This window comes from Ictidomys tridecemlineatus, chromosome 6 (assembly GCF_052094955.1).
Source record: "Ictidomys tridecemlineatus isolate mIctTri1 chromosome 6, mIctTri1.hap1, whole genome shotgun sequence".
Classification (NCBI taxonomy): Eukaryota; Metazoa; Chordata; class Mammalia; order Rodentia; family Sciuridae; genus Ictidomys; species Ictidomys tridecemlineatus.
Genome location: NC_135482.1, coordinates 6,053,324 through 6,069,660, shown reverse-complemented (window position 1 = coordinate 6,069,660; position 16,337 = coordinate 6,053,324). Strand labels below are relative to the sequence as shown.

Sequence of the window (16,337 nt, the reverse complement as noted above, 5' to 3'; positions counted from 1 at the left end):
TGGTGCTGAGGATCAAACCCAGTGCCTTGTGCATGCTAGGCGGGCACTCTACAACTGAGCCACAACCCCAGCCTCAGTAGTCCCAAATATTAGAGATGGAAATATCTTGTGAAGTCAGTTTATCTGCAGACCTCAAGTCATTATTTCCTGGGATTTTTTATCCCAAATGATAAAGCTCTCACACTTGACCTTGAGGGATGCTATGCTTTGCCTTCCTCAGTGAAAACATTTATTTTCATTCAGTTTACTTCCTAGTTTCCCCGCTTCTATTCCCTAAAGACACAGGCACCAAGTCTATGAAGGAGTGGACTCACGTTGTCTAAAAGCCTCCCTATTATCCAGGGAATGTTTTGAGTTAAGAATTTAAAATTAAGCACTAGTTTATATCTTTCTTGTACTTAAATCAAATCCTTCCTGTCTTTGAGGTGCCCACTCTTATAGCAAGCAAACACAACTCTCACCTGTGTCTTATTCTTTGAGTTTAAAAGTAATAGTTGTATGCAATTATGTCTGGGACCTCAACTAAAAAGTTTCGAGGTATAGATAAATGGTGGGAAGTGGTTTGGAGGGGTCAGAGTCTGAGGAAGACAAGTCAGACTCTTGGAATCATTCAAGTAAAATGGTGAGGGTGGGAAACAGAGTGGCAACACAACACTGAGATTTGAGTGACAGAGAAGTTTAGTGGAAATCAAATACCACAGCTAAAGGAAATATAAAAGCTCAATGCCATCATACAGATATAGAAACAGGTACAGAGAACATAATCCTGGACTAAAGCCCAAGGTTGCAGTTAGTTACTATGGTAGGGTAAAGACTATCTCTGCTTATTCTACCACTCCTCACCATCCTTATTGTATTTTATTTGTTCTACTAAGTCATACTTTAAAAAATATTTTTTCCCTGAAATCAGGATATGCCCTACAACTGATGGCATGTCAGTTTATCTGGCAACGTTTTTCCTCCCTGGCATGTTAATAATTGATGTGTTTTATACTTGATAGCATTTTAAATTTAATAAAATACAGTGGTCAAGAAGATGTTTATTTGGGGCTGGGGCCGTAGTTCAGTGGTAGAGCACTTGCCTAGCATGCAGGAAGCACTGAATTTGATCCTTAGCACCACATAAATATAAATGAATAAAATAAGGGTATAAAAATATAATAACCTCATTTTTTTAAAAAAAATGTTTATTTGAAGAGCTCTGGTGCCATTTGTGAAGTTTAAAGGAAAAAAGAATATGTGCAACATTCTAGTCCTCATAGGTATTATGGTACAGTGTCACCCTCGGATCCTCAAAACACCTTTGAAGGAGGCATGGCCATATGAAGGATGACCCACAAAGGCTCTCTTAACTCAAGGCTCAAAATTCCCCTTCCACGTCCTGACTCATCTCACCTGCCCTTTCCTGGATGCCATCTCACAAGACATTCAGCTCTGATTCCAAGACTTTTCAGATGGAAGACAGTTCTGCGGTTCTCAGGAAAGGAGAGGAATAGTTCCAGACCCTTTTCTGGGAAAGGCTACAGCCAGGGAAGGCTGGGGGTCATTCTGGCTGATGTTCTGGGGATGGCTGCTTTTAATTTCCATTCCTGGAAGGACCAACCCAGGTCTATCTTAAGCGTGGTCAGGGGAACAGCCATTCTGCAGCCTCTCAGGAGAGATCACTCACCTATCCCTCTTGCCCTCCGCGCTCCCGGGGCGGAGCAAATCCCCTGGCCCCTCCCCTTCTCCCAGGCCAAGGCAACGCTGACCACACCCACCACGTGACCACGCCCCACCACGTGACCTGCCATCTCGCCCTGTCCTTTTGGGTCTTTACGCCATAATCTCCGCCCTCCCTCTCAGGCTCCGCCCCACAGCTTGTCGCAGGCCCCGCCCCTTTCCACCTGAGGGGCGGCGGGAGGGGGCCTGGAGCAAGATGGCGGTGAACCAGAGCCACACCGAGAACCGCCGTGGGGCCATCATTCCTGTTGGTGAAAGGTGCCGGAGGGGACACGGGGGCTGCCGTCAGAGAAGGGAGGGGACGAGTGAAGTTTAGACCTGCTGGATCGCCAGCTTTCAGCGAATCACGGGCCTTCCCGCCTTTTTTGGGATTGTCACTCACGGCTCTGCCCGGGGTGTGAGGAGCACGCCCTCTGGTGTTCCCTGAGGGAGGGTCGCGGCCGGAGCTCGTGGTCTCCCGCGTGTGAAGGGAGCGCCTGTGTCTGCCCTCGCAGGCGCTTGGTGTCCCCGGGCTCGCCCATAGGGCGCTGTGGGGCTGCACCCGCGGCCTCTGAGCAGGGAGGAGCCGGCCCTGCCAGACTCGCAAGACCGAGGCGCCCACTCCCCATTCCACCCACCTGCTTTGCTGGGTCGTGCCTGTCTCCCAGCCCAGCAGTTCTGAATTATGGGCTCCTTTCTCTGCGCTGACTTGCCTTCATTTCCCATTTGTCCGCTCCAGCGATGACCTTTTTCTGTTTCTGGGATACTAGGGACCGAATCCCGGGCTTCACGCACGCTAGGCAAGAGCACCACCGCTGAGGTCCTGAGCTCCATCTCCAGCCCCAGAACCTTTGCATCTGCTAACTGTTGGCCATTTGTGTTTCCCACGAAGCCTCATCTGTAGAAGAGACTGTCTTTGGGGGCTGGGGGTGTAGCTCAGTGGTAGAGAACTTGCCTAGCACGTGTAAGGCACCAGGTTTATTCCTCAGCACTGCATATAAATAAATAAAATAAAGGTCCATCGACAACTAAGAAATATATTTAAAAAATAAAAATAAAAAAAGGAGAGACTGTCTTTTTCCTATAGAGTGGTCTTGGCACCTTTGTGGATAATCTCTTGACAGTGTATGTGAAGGTTTGTTTGTGGACTCTATTCTGTTCCATTGATCTGTTTATCTTTGTATCAGTGCCACACTGTTTTTATTACTGTAATACTGTAACAAGTTTTGGAATCAGGGAGTGTAGATCTTCCAACTCTTTTCTTTTTCAATATTATTTGGTTATTTGGGGTCCCTTGGGATTCCATATGAATTTTAGGATGAATTTTTCTGTTTGTGCAAAAAGTGCTGTTGATTTTGATGGGAATTACATTAAATCTGTAGATCCCTTTAGGTAATAGATATTTGTTGAAATCAGAAATTGTGATGCCTCCAGCATTGCTTTTTGCTCAGGATTACCATGGCTATTTGGGGTCTTTTGTGTTTCCATGTGAATTTTGGATTTTTTTCCCCCCTAGCTCTGTGAGGAATGTCAGTAGAGTTTTTTCACATCCTTAGGTTTATTCCTAGGTGGTGGGGGTTCCTCCTTGTTTTAGTCAGTTTTTTTTTCTCTGCTGTGACCAAAAGACCTGGCAAGAATAATATGAGGAGGAAAAGTTTATTTGCAGCTCTTGGTTTCAGAGGTCTCAGTCCACAGATGGTGATGCTGTTGCTCTGGGCCCAAGGTGAGGCAGAACATCAAGACTGAATAGTGGTGGAGGGAAGCAAATCAGAACATAGTACCAGGAAGCAGAGACAGAGAGCTTTGCTCATAGGGACAAAATATAAAACCCAGAGACACCCCAGTGACCTACGTCTTCCAACCACACCCTTCCAACTTGTAGTTACTCAGTTAATCCATGTTAATGGATTCATCCACCAGGTAGGTTACAACTCTCATAATCATTTTACCTCTGAATGCCATTCTTGCATTGTCTCACACATGAGATTTAGGGGATACCACATATCCAAACCATAACCTTCTGTCCCTGTCCCCTAAGAGCTCATGCCCATCTCACAATGCAAAATACATTTAATCCATTTCTAAGAGTCGTCATAATCTTAACAGTTCCAGCATTATCCAGAGTCCAAGTCCAAAATCTCATCTGAGACTCAAGGCAAACTCTGGACTGTGAGCCAAGATCAAAAGCAGGTTACGTATATCTAATATGTAATGGCACAGAGTAAGCATTTCCATTTTATAAGGGAGAAATAGGGTCATAGAAAGCAGGGATGGGACCAGAGCAAGAACAAAATCTAGCCAGGCAGACAAGTCCTGTAGCTTCGTGTTCAACGTCTGGAGTACACGACATTGTGATGTTCTCGAAGGGCTTGTGTAGCCCTGCCCCTCGGGCTTTGCCAGTTGCAGTCCAGGTGGCCTCTCTGTTGGCTTGTTTCTGCTTGATCCCTGCAGTTTTCCTCAGCAAGTGTTCCACGGTGCTAGAACTTTAGCTTCCTTCTCACACCTTCACTCATCATCTGCTCAGGGGTAGCCTGAAGAGACTCTAACCCTGCTCCACTTTGCCTGCCCTCCCAGGCTTTCGTTTGAAAGCTTGGTGGAAGCCTCCATGAGTCCCTAACTCCAGCATCCTGCATTTCTGCAGAACCATCACCATGTGGTTGATGCCAAGGTCTGCCACCATCTCAAGCGTAGCCAAGCTTTCTAAGACTATAGCTGCAGTAGCCTTTGAGTGCTTGGATGGCTGAGCAGTGAAAAGCAGGGTGCCTCCATGGTCCCTTCTCACAGGAATTTTTACTTTTACATCCTTGAGTCTAAGATGAGTATGTTCTTGTCAATTCCTGAGATGCCCTCAGTGAGCTTTTCTGTTGTCTCTGGGTAAAGAAAGTATTTAGCATCTTTTTAGTGGCTGTAATGTCTTTAATAACCACAACTTCCTTATCCCAGTTTTACTTGTGTTTTCTGGCCAAACTCCAAGTTTTTCAAAGTTCTGCTTTCTTCTTCTGATTGTCACAGTAAACCTGGCTAAAAGCTGCCAGCAATATCCATGCCAATATTTTAATGCTGTGCTGCCTTGAAATTTCCTCTGACAGATTAATTAGTCCATCATTTTTAAATTTAGACTCACAGAGAGTGTCAGGACATGAGTAAAATGTAGACAACTTCTTTGACAGAACATATACGAATGGCTTCTAGTTCAATTTCTAGGAGAGTCATCCTCTTCTAAAGCCTCATGAGCTTCGTCTTTACTGTCCACAATGTTATGGCCATTCTGGTCTTTTAAGCTCTCACCAGAATCTCCCATTAAGCTCCACTTAAAGCATTCTAAAGCTTTTCCAGCTTGCATCTCTAAACTTGTCAAAATGCCTCCCTCAAATTCCAAAAGTCCCAAATCTTCTGAACTGCATGGTGAAGTTAGACAGCAAGATCCTATACTTGGTATCAATGTCTGTTTTAATCAGTCTTTTCATGGCTGTGACCAAAAGACCTGATGAGAAAACAGAGGAGGGCAAATTTATTTGGGGTTCATGGTTTTGGAGGTCTTAGTCTATTAGTAGCTGACTTCATTGCTTTGACCCAGAGGTGAGGCAGAACATTATGGTGGAAGTGTATGGAGGAGGAAAGTAGCTCACAACATGGCAATGAGGAAGGACGGGGGTGCTTTGCTCACAGGGACAAAATGTAAAACTCCCAAAGGCATGTTCCGAATCTGCTACCTCCTCCAGCCACATCCTACCTGCGTGTGGTTACCACCTAGTTAATTCATATCAGTTAATTAATCCACTGATTAGGTTCCAACTCTTATAATCTAATCATCATACATCTGAACGTTCTTTCATTGTCTCGTGAGATTTTTGGGGAACACTACCTATCCAAACCACAACACTTCTCCTCTTCTTCCACTCCTGTTTCAGTGAATGAGATATGTTTCCTGATTTCTTTCTTAGTTCATTACTAGTGTATTTAAAAAAACTACTGATTTTTATGTTGATTTTATATTCTGTACTTTATTGAATTTAGTCTATTATTTCTAAAAGTTTTTAGGATTTCTTTTACTTTCTCCTTAATTATATGTCTTTTATTTCTTTTTCTTTCCTGACTGCTCTGGCTAGAATTTCTAGTTTATTGAATGAAAGTGAAGAGAGAGGACACCTTTGTCTTGTTGCTAATCTTAGAAGAAATGCTTCATTTTTCCCCATTCAGTATGATGTTGGCTAGGGGCTTGTACTATATAGCCTTTATTATATAGAGATATGACCCTTATATATATAATTTAATCAGATAATTTTTTCATGAAGGGGTGTTGAATTTTATCAAAGACTTCTTCTGCATCTGAGTTGATCATGTGCCTTTTATCCTTCGTTCTGTCTTTGTACTGTTTTACATTTATTGATCTGCATGTGTTGAACCATTCTTGCATCCCTGGAATGAAATCAATTTGATCATGGTCTATGCTCTTTTTATTGTGCTTTTGAAATTCAATTTGCAAGAGTTTTGTGTCTGTTCATCAGGGATGTTGGTCTGTCATTTTCTTTTGTTGTTGTGTCCTTGTCAGCTTTTGGTAGCAGGATAGTGCTTGCTTTATGAATAAGTTTGAAAGGATTCCTTCACTTTCTATTTTATGGAATAGTTTTAGAAACATTGGTTTTAGACTTTAAGTCTGATAAAATTCAGCTGTGAATCCATCTGGTCCTAGGTTTTTTTGTTGGAAAACTTCTTATTACTCTTTCAGTATACTTGCTTGCTCTTGATCTATTTAGGATTTTTATATCCTCTTTATTCAATTTTGTTATGTAATATGAGTCCAGAAATTTGTCATTTCTTCTAGATCTTCCAATTTATTGGCATATGGCCTTAAAAAATATTCCCCAATGGTCATTTGTATTTCAGTGTATTTGTTATAAAGTCTTTTTATTTTCACCTCTAATTTTATTTATTTGGGTCTCTCTCTCTCTCTCTCTCTCTCTCTCTCTCTCTCTCTCGATTAGTTTAGTTAAAGATTTGTTAATTTGTTTGTCTTTTCAAAGAACCAACTCTTAGTTTCATTGATCCTTTGTACTGTTCTTTTAGCCTATATATGATTTGTCATTACTCTGATGTTTATTGCTTCTTTCCTTGTACTGATTTTTTCTTTTCTTTCTTCTTTTACTGTTTTTTTCCTGTTATTGTTGTTTTGATATTAGAGATCAAACCCAGGGCCTAACACATGCTAGGCAAGTGTTCTACCTCTGAGCTACATCCTTGACCCTTAAAAATTTTTTTTGGGAGACAGGGTCTTACTAATTTGCCCATGAACTTGTGAGCTTCCTGCCTCAGCCTCCTTAGTAGCTGGTGTCACAGGCATGTACCACCACACCTGTCTTGTTCATTTTCCCCCTAGACCTTCAGATACATCATTATGCTATTTATTTTTAAAAATGTATGTATATTCTGCAGCTGTTGGATGGACTGTAGATGTCTGTTCATTTGATCTGTAGTATAATTTAACTCTGACAAAAAAATTTCTTTTTTTGGAGGAATCTGGATGATATATCTATTGGTGAGAGTGGGGTATTGAAGTCATCCACTATTATAGTGGGATCTGTCTCACCTCTTATATCTAGTAGTGTTTTACAAAACTGGTTGCTCCAATATTTGGTACGTATATACTTATAACTCTTATGTCTTCTTGATGTATTGTTCCCTTGATCAATATATAGTGACTTTTCTTGTCCTTTTTTTAGCTGATTCTTTTGTCTTAAACTCTATTTTGGCAAACAAGTATAGATATTTCTGCTTGTTTTTAGATTCCATTTGCTTTGAATATCTTTCTTCAAAGATATTCATTTAATTCTATATACGTCTTTGCAGGTGAGACGAGTTCCTTGTTTTTTTTTAATATTTATTTTTTAGTTATGGGTGGACACAATATATTTTATTTTCATGTGGTGCTGAGGATTGAACCCAGTGTCTCACGCATGCTAGGTGAGCACTCTACCTCTGAGCCACAACCTGAGTCCGAGTTTCTTGTTTGTAGCATATTTTTGGGTTTTATTTTTTAATTCACTCAGCCAGTCTGTGTCTTTTAGTTGGAGAATTAAGACCATTTTCATACATAGTTATAAAAGGTATGTGTTGTTCTTGTTATTTTGTTGCTTTTCTTCTTGTTGTTTTGAATATTCAGTGTTTATTTCTTAGTGTCTTACTCATTTTAGAAATCTGATGGTGTACTGTATTAATAATGTTTGATTCTTGCCCATTTTTCATCTGTATTTTTACCCTTTTAGGGGGATTTATTCTTTAACATGCTCTCTCGATTATGTTTGTCTTACTACTTCCTCTGGGTGTAGAACTCCTTTAAGAATTTTCTCTAAAGCTGATATAGTGGTCATTAATTCCCTTAATTTGTGCTTATCTGGAAGGTCTCTATTTCTTCTTCAATTCTGAAGAATTATCTTGCTAGTTATAGTAATCTTGGTTGGCATTTTTTTGGGGGGGTACTTAAAATATGTTATTCCATGCCTTCTGGGTCATTAGAGTTTTTGTTGAGAAATATGCTATTAGTTTATAAGTTTGCCTTTAAATGACTTGGTGATTCTTTCTTAGACTTTAATATTTTCCTTTGCTCTGTACTTTGGGAATTTTAACTATATAATATGTTATGGAGAGGTTCTTTTCTTTCTATTTGGTTCTGAATACCTCCTGTGCTGGTTGTCTGGCCTTTTCTAGGATTTGGGAACTTTTCTGCTATTGTTTCACTGAATAAGTTTTGTATATTCTCAGCATGTCATTCTTCTTCCTCTGTATGATGATTAGGTGTTTGGTCTTTTAATGATGTTCCAGATATCTTGCATGCTCTCTTCATTCTTCATTTTCTTTCTTCATTGTTGTCTGAAAGTACTGTATTGGCAGAGTCATCATCAAGCTCTGATACTCTTTCTTCTGCTTGAACTGGTCAGCTGTTGAGGCTTTCAACTGATTTTTTAATTTGACCTTGAGCTTTATATTTCCGAGGTTTCTGTTTGTTTGTTTTTAAAATCCCTATCTCTATTGAATTGCTCATTCATATACTATATTGGTTCCTTCATTCATCAAACTGTATTTTTTCAATTTCTTGGACTTCATTGAACTTTAAAAAATCAATCTTTTGAATTCTTTGGGTGACATTTTATACACTTTGTTATCTTTGGAATTTGTTACTATGGAGTTGTGAACTTTAAGAGGTGAAATATTACCTTGTTTTTCATATTTCTTGTGTTTCTATGTTGGGATTTATATATCTTTTGGAAGAATCTCTCTTCTTTTAGTGGTGGCCTTATGTGGCTTTATAATGCTGATGTGACTTGGGGTGTTGGTTTGTTGTGTAATGTTGAGTTCATTTTCAACTGGACTCCATGGTGTAATAAACATTTTTGGTTGTGATTTATGAGTTTGGTCTTGGAGTGTACTGTATTAGGGTCAGAATAACCTACTGCCTCTGCAAGTCTTGCAAGATAGGGGAAACTCTTGTACTTCAGGTAGATGTGCTGTAGGCAGCAGAGTATGTGGGATGTGCCTTCTGTGATTACTCCTATTGTAGAAGTGGTAGTCCTTATCAGGACTTGGGGATTTCCATAGGTACTATTGTTTTTTTTTGTACCTGGGATTGAACTCCGAGTACTCAACCACTGAGCCACATCTCCAGCCCTATTTTATATTTTATTTAGAGACAGGGTCTCACTGAGTTCTGTTGCTAAGGCTGTCTTTGAACTTTCAATCCTCCTGTCTCAGCCTCCCCAGGCAGGGATTACAGAAGTGTGCCATAATGCCTGGCCCTCCACAGGGCCCATCACACCTGGCCCTCCCTGTTACTTGAAAGTGATTCAGAGGAAGTTCAAGATGGTGGTATAACTCAGGATGGTGACACAAATCTGTAATCCCAGTTTGGAAGGCTGAGATAGGATTGTGAGTTCACAGCAACTCAGTGAGACCTTGCCTCTAAATAAAGTACAAAAAGGGATGGGGATGTGGCTCAGTGGTTAAGCGTCCCTGGGTTCAATCCTTGGTACTTAAAAAAAAAAAAAAAAAGATGGCAGTATAGAGAAGGTCACTTTCCTGGCTGCTCTGTGGCGTGAAACCAAGAAAGCAGTTAGGCAGTTTCTCAGCAAGGAGAGTGAACAAAAAGAAAAAGGGCCAAGGGGGACTTTACTGGAATTTAATATTTGACATTCAAGAAAATCTCGAACATATTTGGCAAATTTGACAAATCTTGACAAATTTCTAGAGACATATGACCTACCCAGATTGAATCAGGAGGACATAGAAAATTTAAACAGATCAATTTCAAGCAATAAAATTGAAAACACCATCAAAAGCTGACCATTAAAAAAAACCCAGGATCAGATGGGTTCTCAGCTGAGTTCTACTAGACCTTCAAAAAAGAAATAATTCTAATCCTCCTCAAATTATTCCATGAGATAGAAAAGGAGGGAACCCTTCCATACTCATTCTATGAAGCTAATATCACTTTCAGACAAAATCAGACAAAGATACATCAAGGAAAGAAAACTTAAGACCAATATCCCTGATGAACATAGATACAAAAATTCTTAATAAAATACTGGCAAATTGTAAGCGCATTAAAAAGATAGTTCACCATGATGAAGAGGGGTTCATCCCAGAGATGCAAGGTTGGTTCAATATTTTGAAATAAAAAAATCGTAATTCATCACATCAGTAGACTTAAAGACAAGAGTCACATGATTATCTCAGTAGATTCAGAAAAAGGCATTTGACAAAATATAGCATCCATTCATGTTCAAAACACTAGAAAAACTAAGGATAGTAGGAACAGTCCTCAACATTGTAAAACCTATATATGTTAAACCCAAGGCCAACATCATTCTAAATGGAGAACAATTGAAAGCATTGCCTCTAAAAGCATGGGGCTGGGGATGTGGCTCAAGCAGTAGTGCTCTTGCCTGGCATGTGTGTGGCCCGGGTTCAATCCTCAGCACCACATACAAACAAAGATGTTGAGTCTACTGAAAACTAAAAAAATAAATAAAATTAAAAAAATAATAAAAACTGGAACAAGACAAGGATGACCTTTTTCACCATTTATATTCAACATAGTCCTTGAAACTCTAGCCAGAACAATCAAATAGAAGAAATAAATTAAAGGGTACAAATAGGAAAAGAAGAAATCAAACTATCCCTATTTGCTGATAACATAATTCTATATTTAGAAGACACAAAATCAACCAGAAAACTTCTAGAACTCATAAATGAATTCAGCAAAGTAGCAGGATACAAAAATAACATTTATAAATCAATTGCATTCCTATATATCAGTGATGAATCAACTGAAAGAGAAATCCGGAAAACTATCCCATTCACAATAGCCTCAAGGAAAATATTTGGGAATCAATCTAACAGAAGAGGTGAAAGATCTCTGCAATGAAAACTACAGAACACTAAAGAAAGAAATTGGAGAAGAATTCAGAGGATGGAAAGATCTCCCATGTTCTTAGATAGGCAGAATTAATATTGTCAAAATGCCATACTACAAAAGCGCTATACAGATTTAATGCAATTCCTATTAAAATTCCAATGACATTCTTCATGGAAATAAAAAAGCAGTCATGAAATTCATTTGGTATACAATAAATCAACAAACATATGAAAAAAAGGTTCAACATCTCTAGCAATTAGAGAAATGCAAATCAAAACTACTCTAAGATTTCACCTCACTCCAATCAGAATGGCAGCTATTAAGAGTACAAACAACAATAAGAGTTGGTGAGGATGTGGGGGAAAAGGCACACTCATACATTGCTGGTGGGACTGCAAATTGATGCAGCCAATAGGAAAAGCAGTATGGGGATTTCCTTGGAAAACTTGGAATGGAACCACCATTTGACCCAGCTATACCACTCCTCCGTTTATACTCTAGGACTTAAAAACAACATATTGGAAGGACACAACCATATCAATGTTTATAGCGACACAATTCACAATAGCTAAATTATGGAACCAACCTAGATGCCCTTCAGTAGATGAATGGATAGGGAAACTTTGGTATATATAAACAATGGAACATTCCTCAGCATTAAAAGAGAATAAAATCATTGCATTTGAGGTAAATGGATGAAGTTTGAGAATATAATGCTAAGTGAAGCAAGCCAATCCCCCAGAAAACAAAGGCCAAATGTTTTCTTTTGTATGAGGATGCTAACTCATAATGGCGATGGGGGGCCGGGGAGCATGGGAGGAATGGAGGAACTTTAGATAGGGCAAAGGGGAGGGAGGGGAAAGGAGGGGGTAACGGGGTAGGAATGATGGTGGAATGAGTTAGACATCATTACCCTAAGTACATGTATGAAGACACGAATGGTGTGAAAATACTTTGTGTACAATTAGTGACTTGAAAAATTGTGCTCTATATGTGTAATATGAAATGAATTGTATTCTGCCATCATGTATAACAAATTAGAATAAATAAATAATTTAATAAAAAGAGGAAAGGTTAAAAAAAAAAAGGATGAGCACCTCTGACTTGTGTTTTCTTTCCACCTGCTATTGTAGCAGGTCGTCCTTCTTCAAATCTATTCTCCTCTAGTTTTAAGAGAAATATAAGGAACTGGGCACCATGGTAATTCCAGCTACTTGGGAGGCTGAGGCAGGAGGATTTTAAATTCAAGCCTAGTGTGCAACAGAACAAGATCTTGTTTCAAAAATTAATTAAAAAAGGAATGAATTTATCATAGAACATTTATAAAATACAAAATATTATTTTCTAATTTTTATTTGCATCTTATTTTGTTTTCATTCATTTTCTCTTGTACATAAATACACATGTTTAACATGTTTGGGATCTTTTTTTTTTCTAATTCACATTATGTATAAGAATGTGCTGGAGGCTGGGGTTGTAGCTCAGTGGTTAAGCGCTTGCCTTGCATGTGTGAGGCACTGGGTTTGATCCTCAAAACCACATAATAATAAATAAATAAATAAACAAAGATATTGTGTCCATCTAAAATTTTTAAAAAATTTTAAAAAGATTAAAAAAAGAGATTCATTTGGAAAAATAAGAGGCCCAGAATAGCCAAAGCAATACTTAATGAGGAAAGTGAAGCAGGAGGCATCATAATACCAGAACTTAAATTATACTACAGAGTTATAGTAACAAAAACATCATGGTATGGCACCAAAACAGACATAAAAACAATGGTATAGAATAGAAGACACAGATAAAACCAATATAGTTATTTCATACTAGACCAAGGCACCATAAATATCCATTGTAGAAAAGATAATGTCTTCAACAAAGGTGCTGGGAAAACTGAAAATCCATATGTAGTAAAATGAAATCAGACCCCTATCTCTCATCCTGCACAAAACTCAAAGTGGATCAAGCATGTAGGCATTAGACCAGAGACTCTGTACCTACTAGAAGAAAAAGTAGGCCCAAATCTCTATCACATCAGTTTAGGAACTGACTTCCTTAGCAAGACTCCTAAAGTGCAAGAAGTAAAATCAAGAATCAATAAATGGGATGGTATCAAACTAAAAAGCTTCACATCAAAGGAAGCAAGAATGTGAAGAGAGGGTCTGGGGTTGCGGCTCAGCGGTAGAGTGCTCGCCTAGCATGTACGAGGCCCTGGGTTCGATCCACAGCACCACTAAAAATAAATAAATAAAACAAAGGTATTGTGTCCAACTACAACTCAAAAATAAATATTTTTTTTTTAAAAAGAAAAACGAATGTGAAGAGAGAGCCTACAGAATGGGAGAAAATCTTTGCCACCTGCACCTAAAATAGAGCATTAATCTTCAGGATATTAAAGGACTCAAAAAACTTAACACCAAAACCAAATAAACCAATCCATAAATGGGCAAAGGAACTGAATGGACAATTCATAACAGAAGAAATATGAATGGTCAACAAATATATGAAAAAATCTCTAGCAACCAGAGAAATGCAAATTAAAACTACATTGAGATTCCATCTCACTCCAGTCAGAATGGCAACTATCAAGAATACAAGTGATGCTGGGTGTGGTGGCGCACACCTGAAATCCCAGAGGCTTGGGAGGCTGATGCAGGAGGATTGCAAATTCAAAGCCAGACTCAGTTATGGCAAGGCACTAAGGAACTCAGTGAGACCCTGTCTCTCTATAAAATACAAAATAGGGCTGGGGATGTGGCTCAGTGGATGAGTGCCCCTGAGTACAATCCCTGGTACCCCCATCCCCCATTACAAGAATACAAGTAACAATAAATGTTGGCGAGGATGTGGGTGAAAAGTTACACTCGTACATTGCTGGTGGGACTGCAAATTGGTGCAACCACTCTGGAAAGCAGTATGGAGTTTCCTCAGAAAACTTGGAATGGAACCACCATTTGACCCAGTTATACCACTCCTCAGCATATAGCCAAAGGACTTAAAACCAGCATACTATAGTAATGTGACCACATCAATGTTTATAGCCCCTCAATTCACAATAACTAAGTTATGGAATCAACCAGGTGCCCTTCAGCAGATGAATGGATGAATAAAATGTGGTACATATAGTCAATGGAATATTTCTTAGCCATAAAGAAAAATGAAATTATGGCATTTCCCAGTAAATGGATGTATCTGGAGACTATTATGGTAAGTGAAACAAGCCAATTCCCAAAAAGCAAAAGCTGAATGTTCTCTCTGATATGCAGATGCTAACTCACATTAAGGAGAGAATGGGCGGGGGAGAATAGAGGTTCACTGGATTAGACAAAGGGGAATGAAGAGAATGAGTGGGGGCTGGAAATAAGAAAGATAGTAGAATGAACTGGACATCACTTCCAATGTGAATACATGGCCAGTGTAACTCCACATCATGTACAACCATAAAAATGGGAAGTTATACTCTGTGTGTGTATGATATGTCAAAATACATTCTACTGTCATTTATAACTAGAAAGAACAAATAAATAATTTTTAAAAAAGAAGTGATTCAGATGCTGGTTGCTCCAGTTGCACTGAAGGGCCTGAAGTGCTTACCTTCAGATTGGAGACTGGTGAAGATCCAGGTGCTTCATGGGGGGAGGTCGGGGCTGAAATCACATGATTCTCACCTTCAAATTTATCATCTCTCTGCCACCTGACCTGGTATGGCTGTGTAAGGAAACTGTGAAGATGAAGTATCATCTACTGTTAAGTTTTTCTCTTTGCTGGGGTTTTGTGGGTATCTTCTCAGGAGCTGGCCTCAGCCTCACCCATATGTGCTTACCTAGGAATGAGTCAACAGTTGAAAGCTTATGTCCCCCATTTTCCTTCAGTAGAAGTGTGTGCTAGGGTTCAAGTGGACTGGGTTTGGTCAAAACTGGGCTTAACTCCTCTCTGCTGAGCTGGGAATCAGGCAGAGCACCTGCCCAATGTACATGAGACCCTGGGCTCAATCCCGGTACCAGAAGGAAAACAGAGGGCTAAAAAAATAAAGAATAAAAATATATATTATGAATAGAAATAAAAAGGGAAAAATGAGAAAGAAGAGAAAAATCCAACTAAAGAATAAAAACATAGGGTAAGCCAGTCACTGTGGCACATGCCTGTAAAACTAGCAGTTCGGGAGGCTGAGGCGGGAGGATTGCAAGTTCAAAGCTAGCCTCAGCAAAAGCAAGACTAAGCAACTTGGTGAAATGCTGTCTCTAAACAAAATACAAAGTAGGGCTGGGGATGTGGCTCAGTGGTTGAGTTCAATCCCTGGTAGCCTCCCCCCAAAAAAGGTAAAATAAAATAAGGAAAATATTAATGAGAAATGAAGAATAATAATAAAAGATTGAATAGATGGAGAAAAATATAAAAAAATCCTCCTCTTGGTGTTTTCGGAAATTCTGGGATTCTTCTAAGGTAAGAATATGCCAGGTATGTGGCAGGTGGGTAGTGGGTAGCATTTGCAAGTCCTCTCAACTCTAACCAAGTGAGTTGGGATGGAGTACAGGCTGCACCCCTTGTTTCTTGTTGAACAGGTTAAGATAATGTTGACTGTGCCAGGTGTGTATTCTCTCTAGAAGATTTTAGTTTGCATACGCAGGGGCATGGCAATGTCTAGGCTAAGTTGGCCCTGAGGGTGAGGGGAGCAATTGAACCACTGAGCTCTGTGCTGGGGTGGGGATCTGTGGTGTGGGGGCAGGTGAGCAAGAGCTGAACAATTTGCTATCCTCAGTCCCAGGGCCTAGCCGCCCCCCACCAGAAACCACACGTGAGTAGTGTTGCTTCCCAACACAGAGGGCAGGATTATTGAATCACGATGGCCTCCCTGTCCTTCCCCATCCTAGCTTATGCTCTCCACTGCATAAACTTCTGAGCAAGTTTGTGTCAGAATACTGAAAGCCACCATTCAGTTGTGTGGCCGCTGCCAACATAGTCAGGGCAATGAGGTGTGTGTGGGAGTCTGAGATGTGATTGTGCTGGGTTTTCTGATGCCCAGAGCAGTTTAACCCTAACGTAAGAGCTCTTTTCAAGATGACCACTGGATGGGAGTACTCTGGGAGTTTGCTGAGGTGCAATAAATTTCTTTTCTGTATCTAGCTTGTTGTTTAGGCTCCAGGTCACCTACTGATTTAAGTTGCTTGTCTGCCAGGTACAGACTTCTGCTATGACCCTCTTTTACCTTTATCTCCCTGGACGATCCTTT

At 39.8% G+C, this 16,337-nt stretch overlaps 1 protein-coding gene across 1 annotated transcript in view; it reads left to right on the top strand.

Annotated features, from left to right (window-relative positions):
• The first annotated feature begins 1,918 nt into the window (after window positions 1-1,918).
• The window catches only part of Wbp2nl (WBP2 N-terminal like), a 42,101-nt gene continuing 27,682 nt past the window's right edge, over window positions 1,919-16,337 (top strand). Inside the window, exon 1 of the mRNA XM_078052651.1 lies at window positions 1,919-1,980. Within this exon, the coding sequence (XP_077908777.1) occupies window positions 1,919-1,980 (62 nt within the window). The remainder of the gene's footprint in view (window positions 1,981-16,337) is intronic.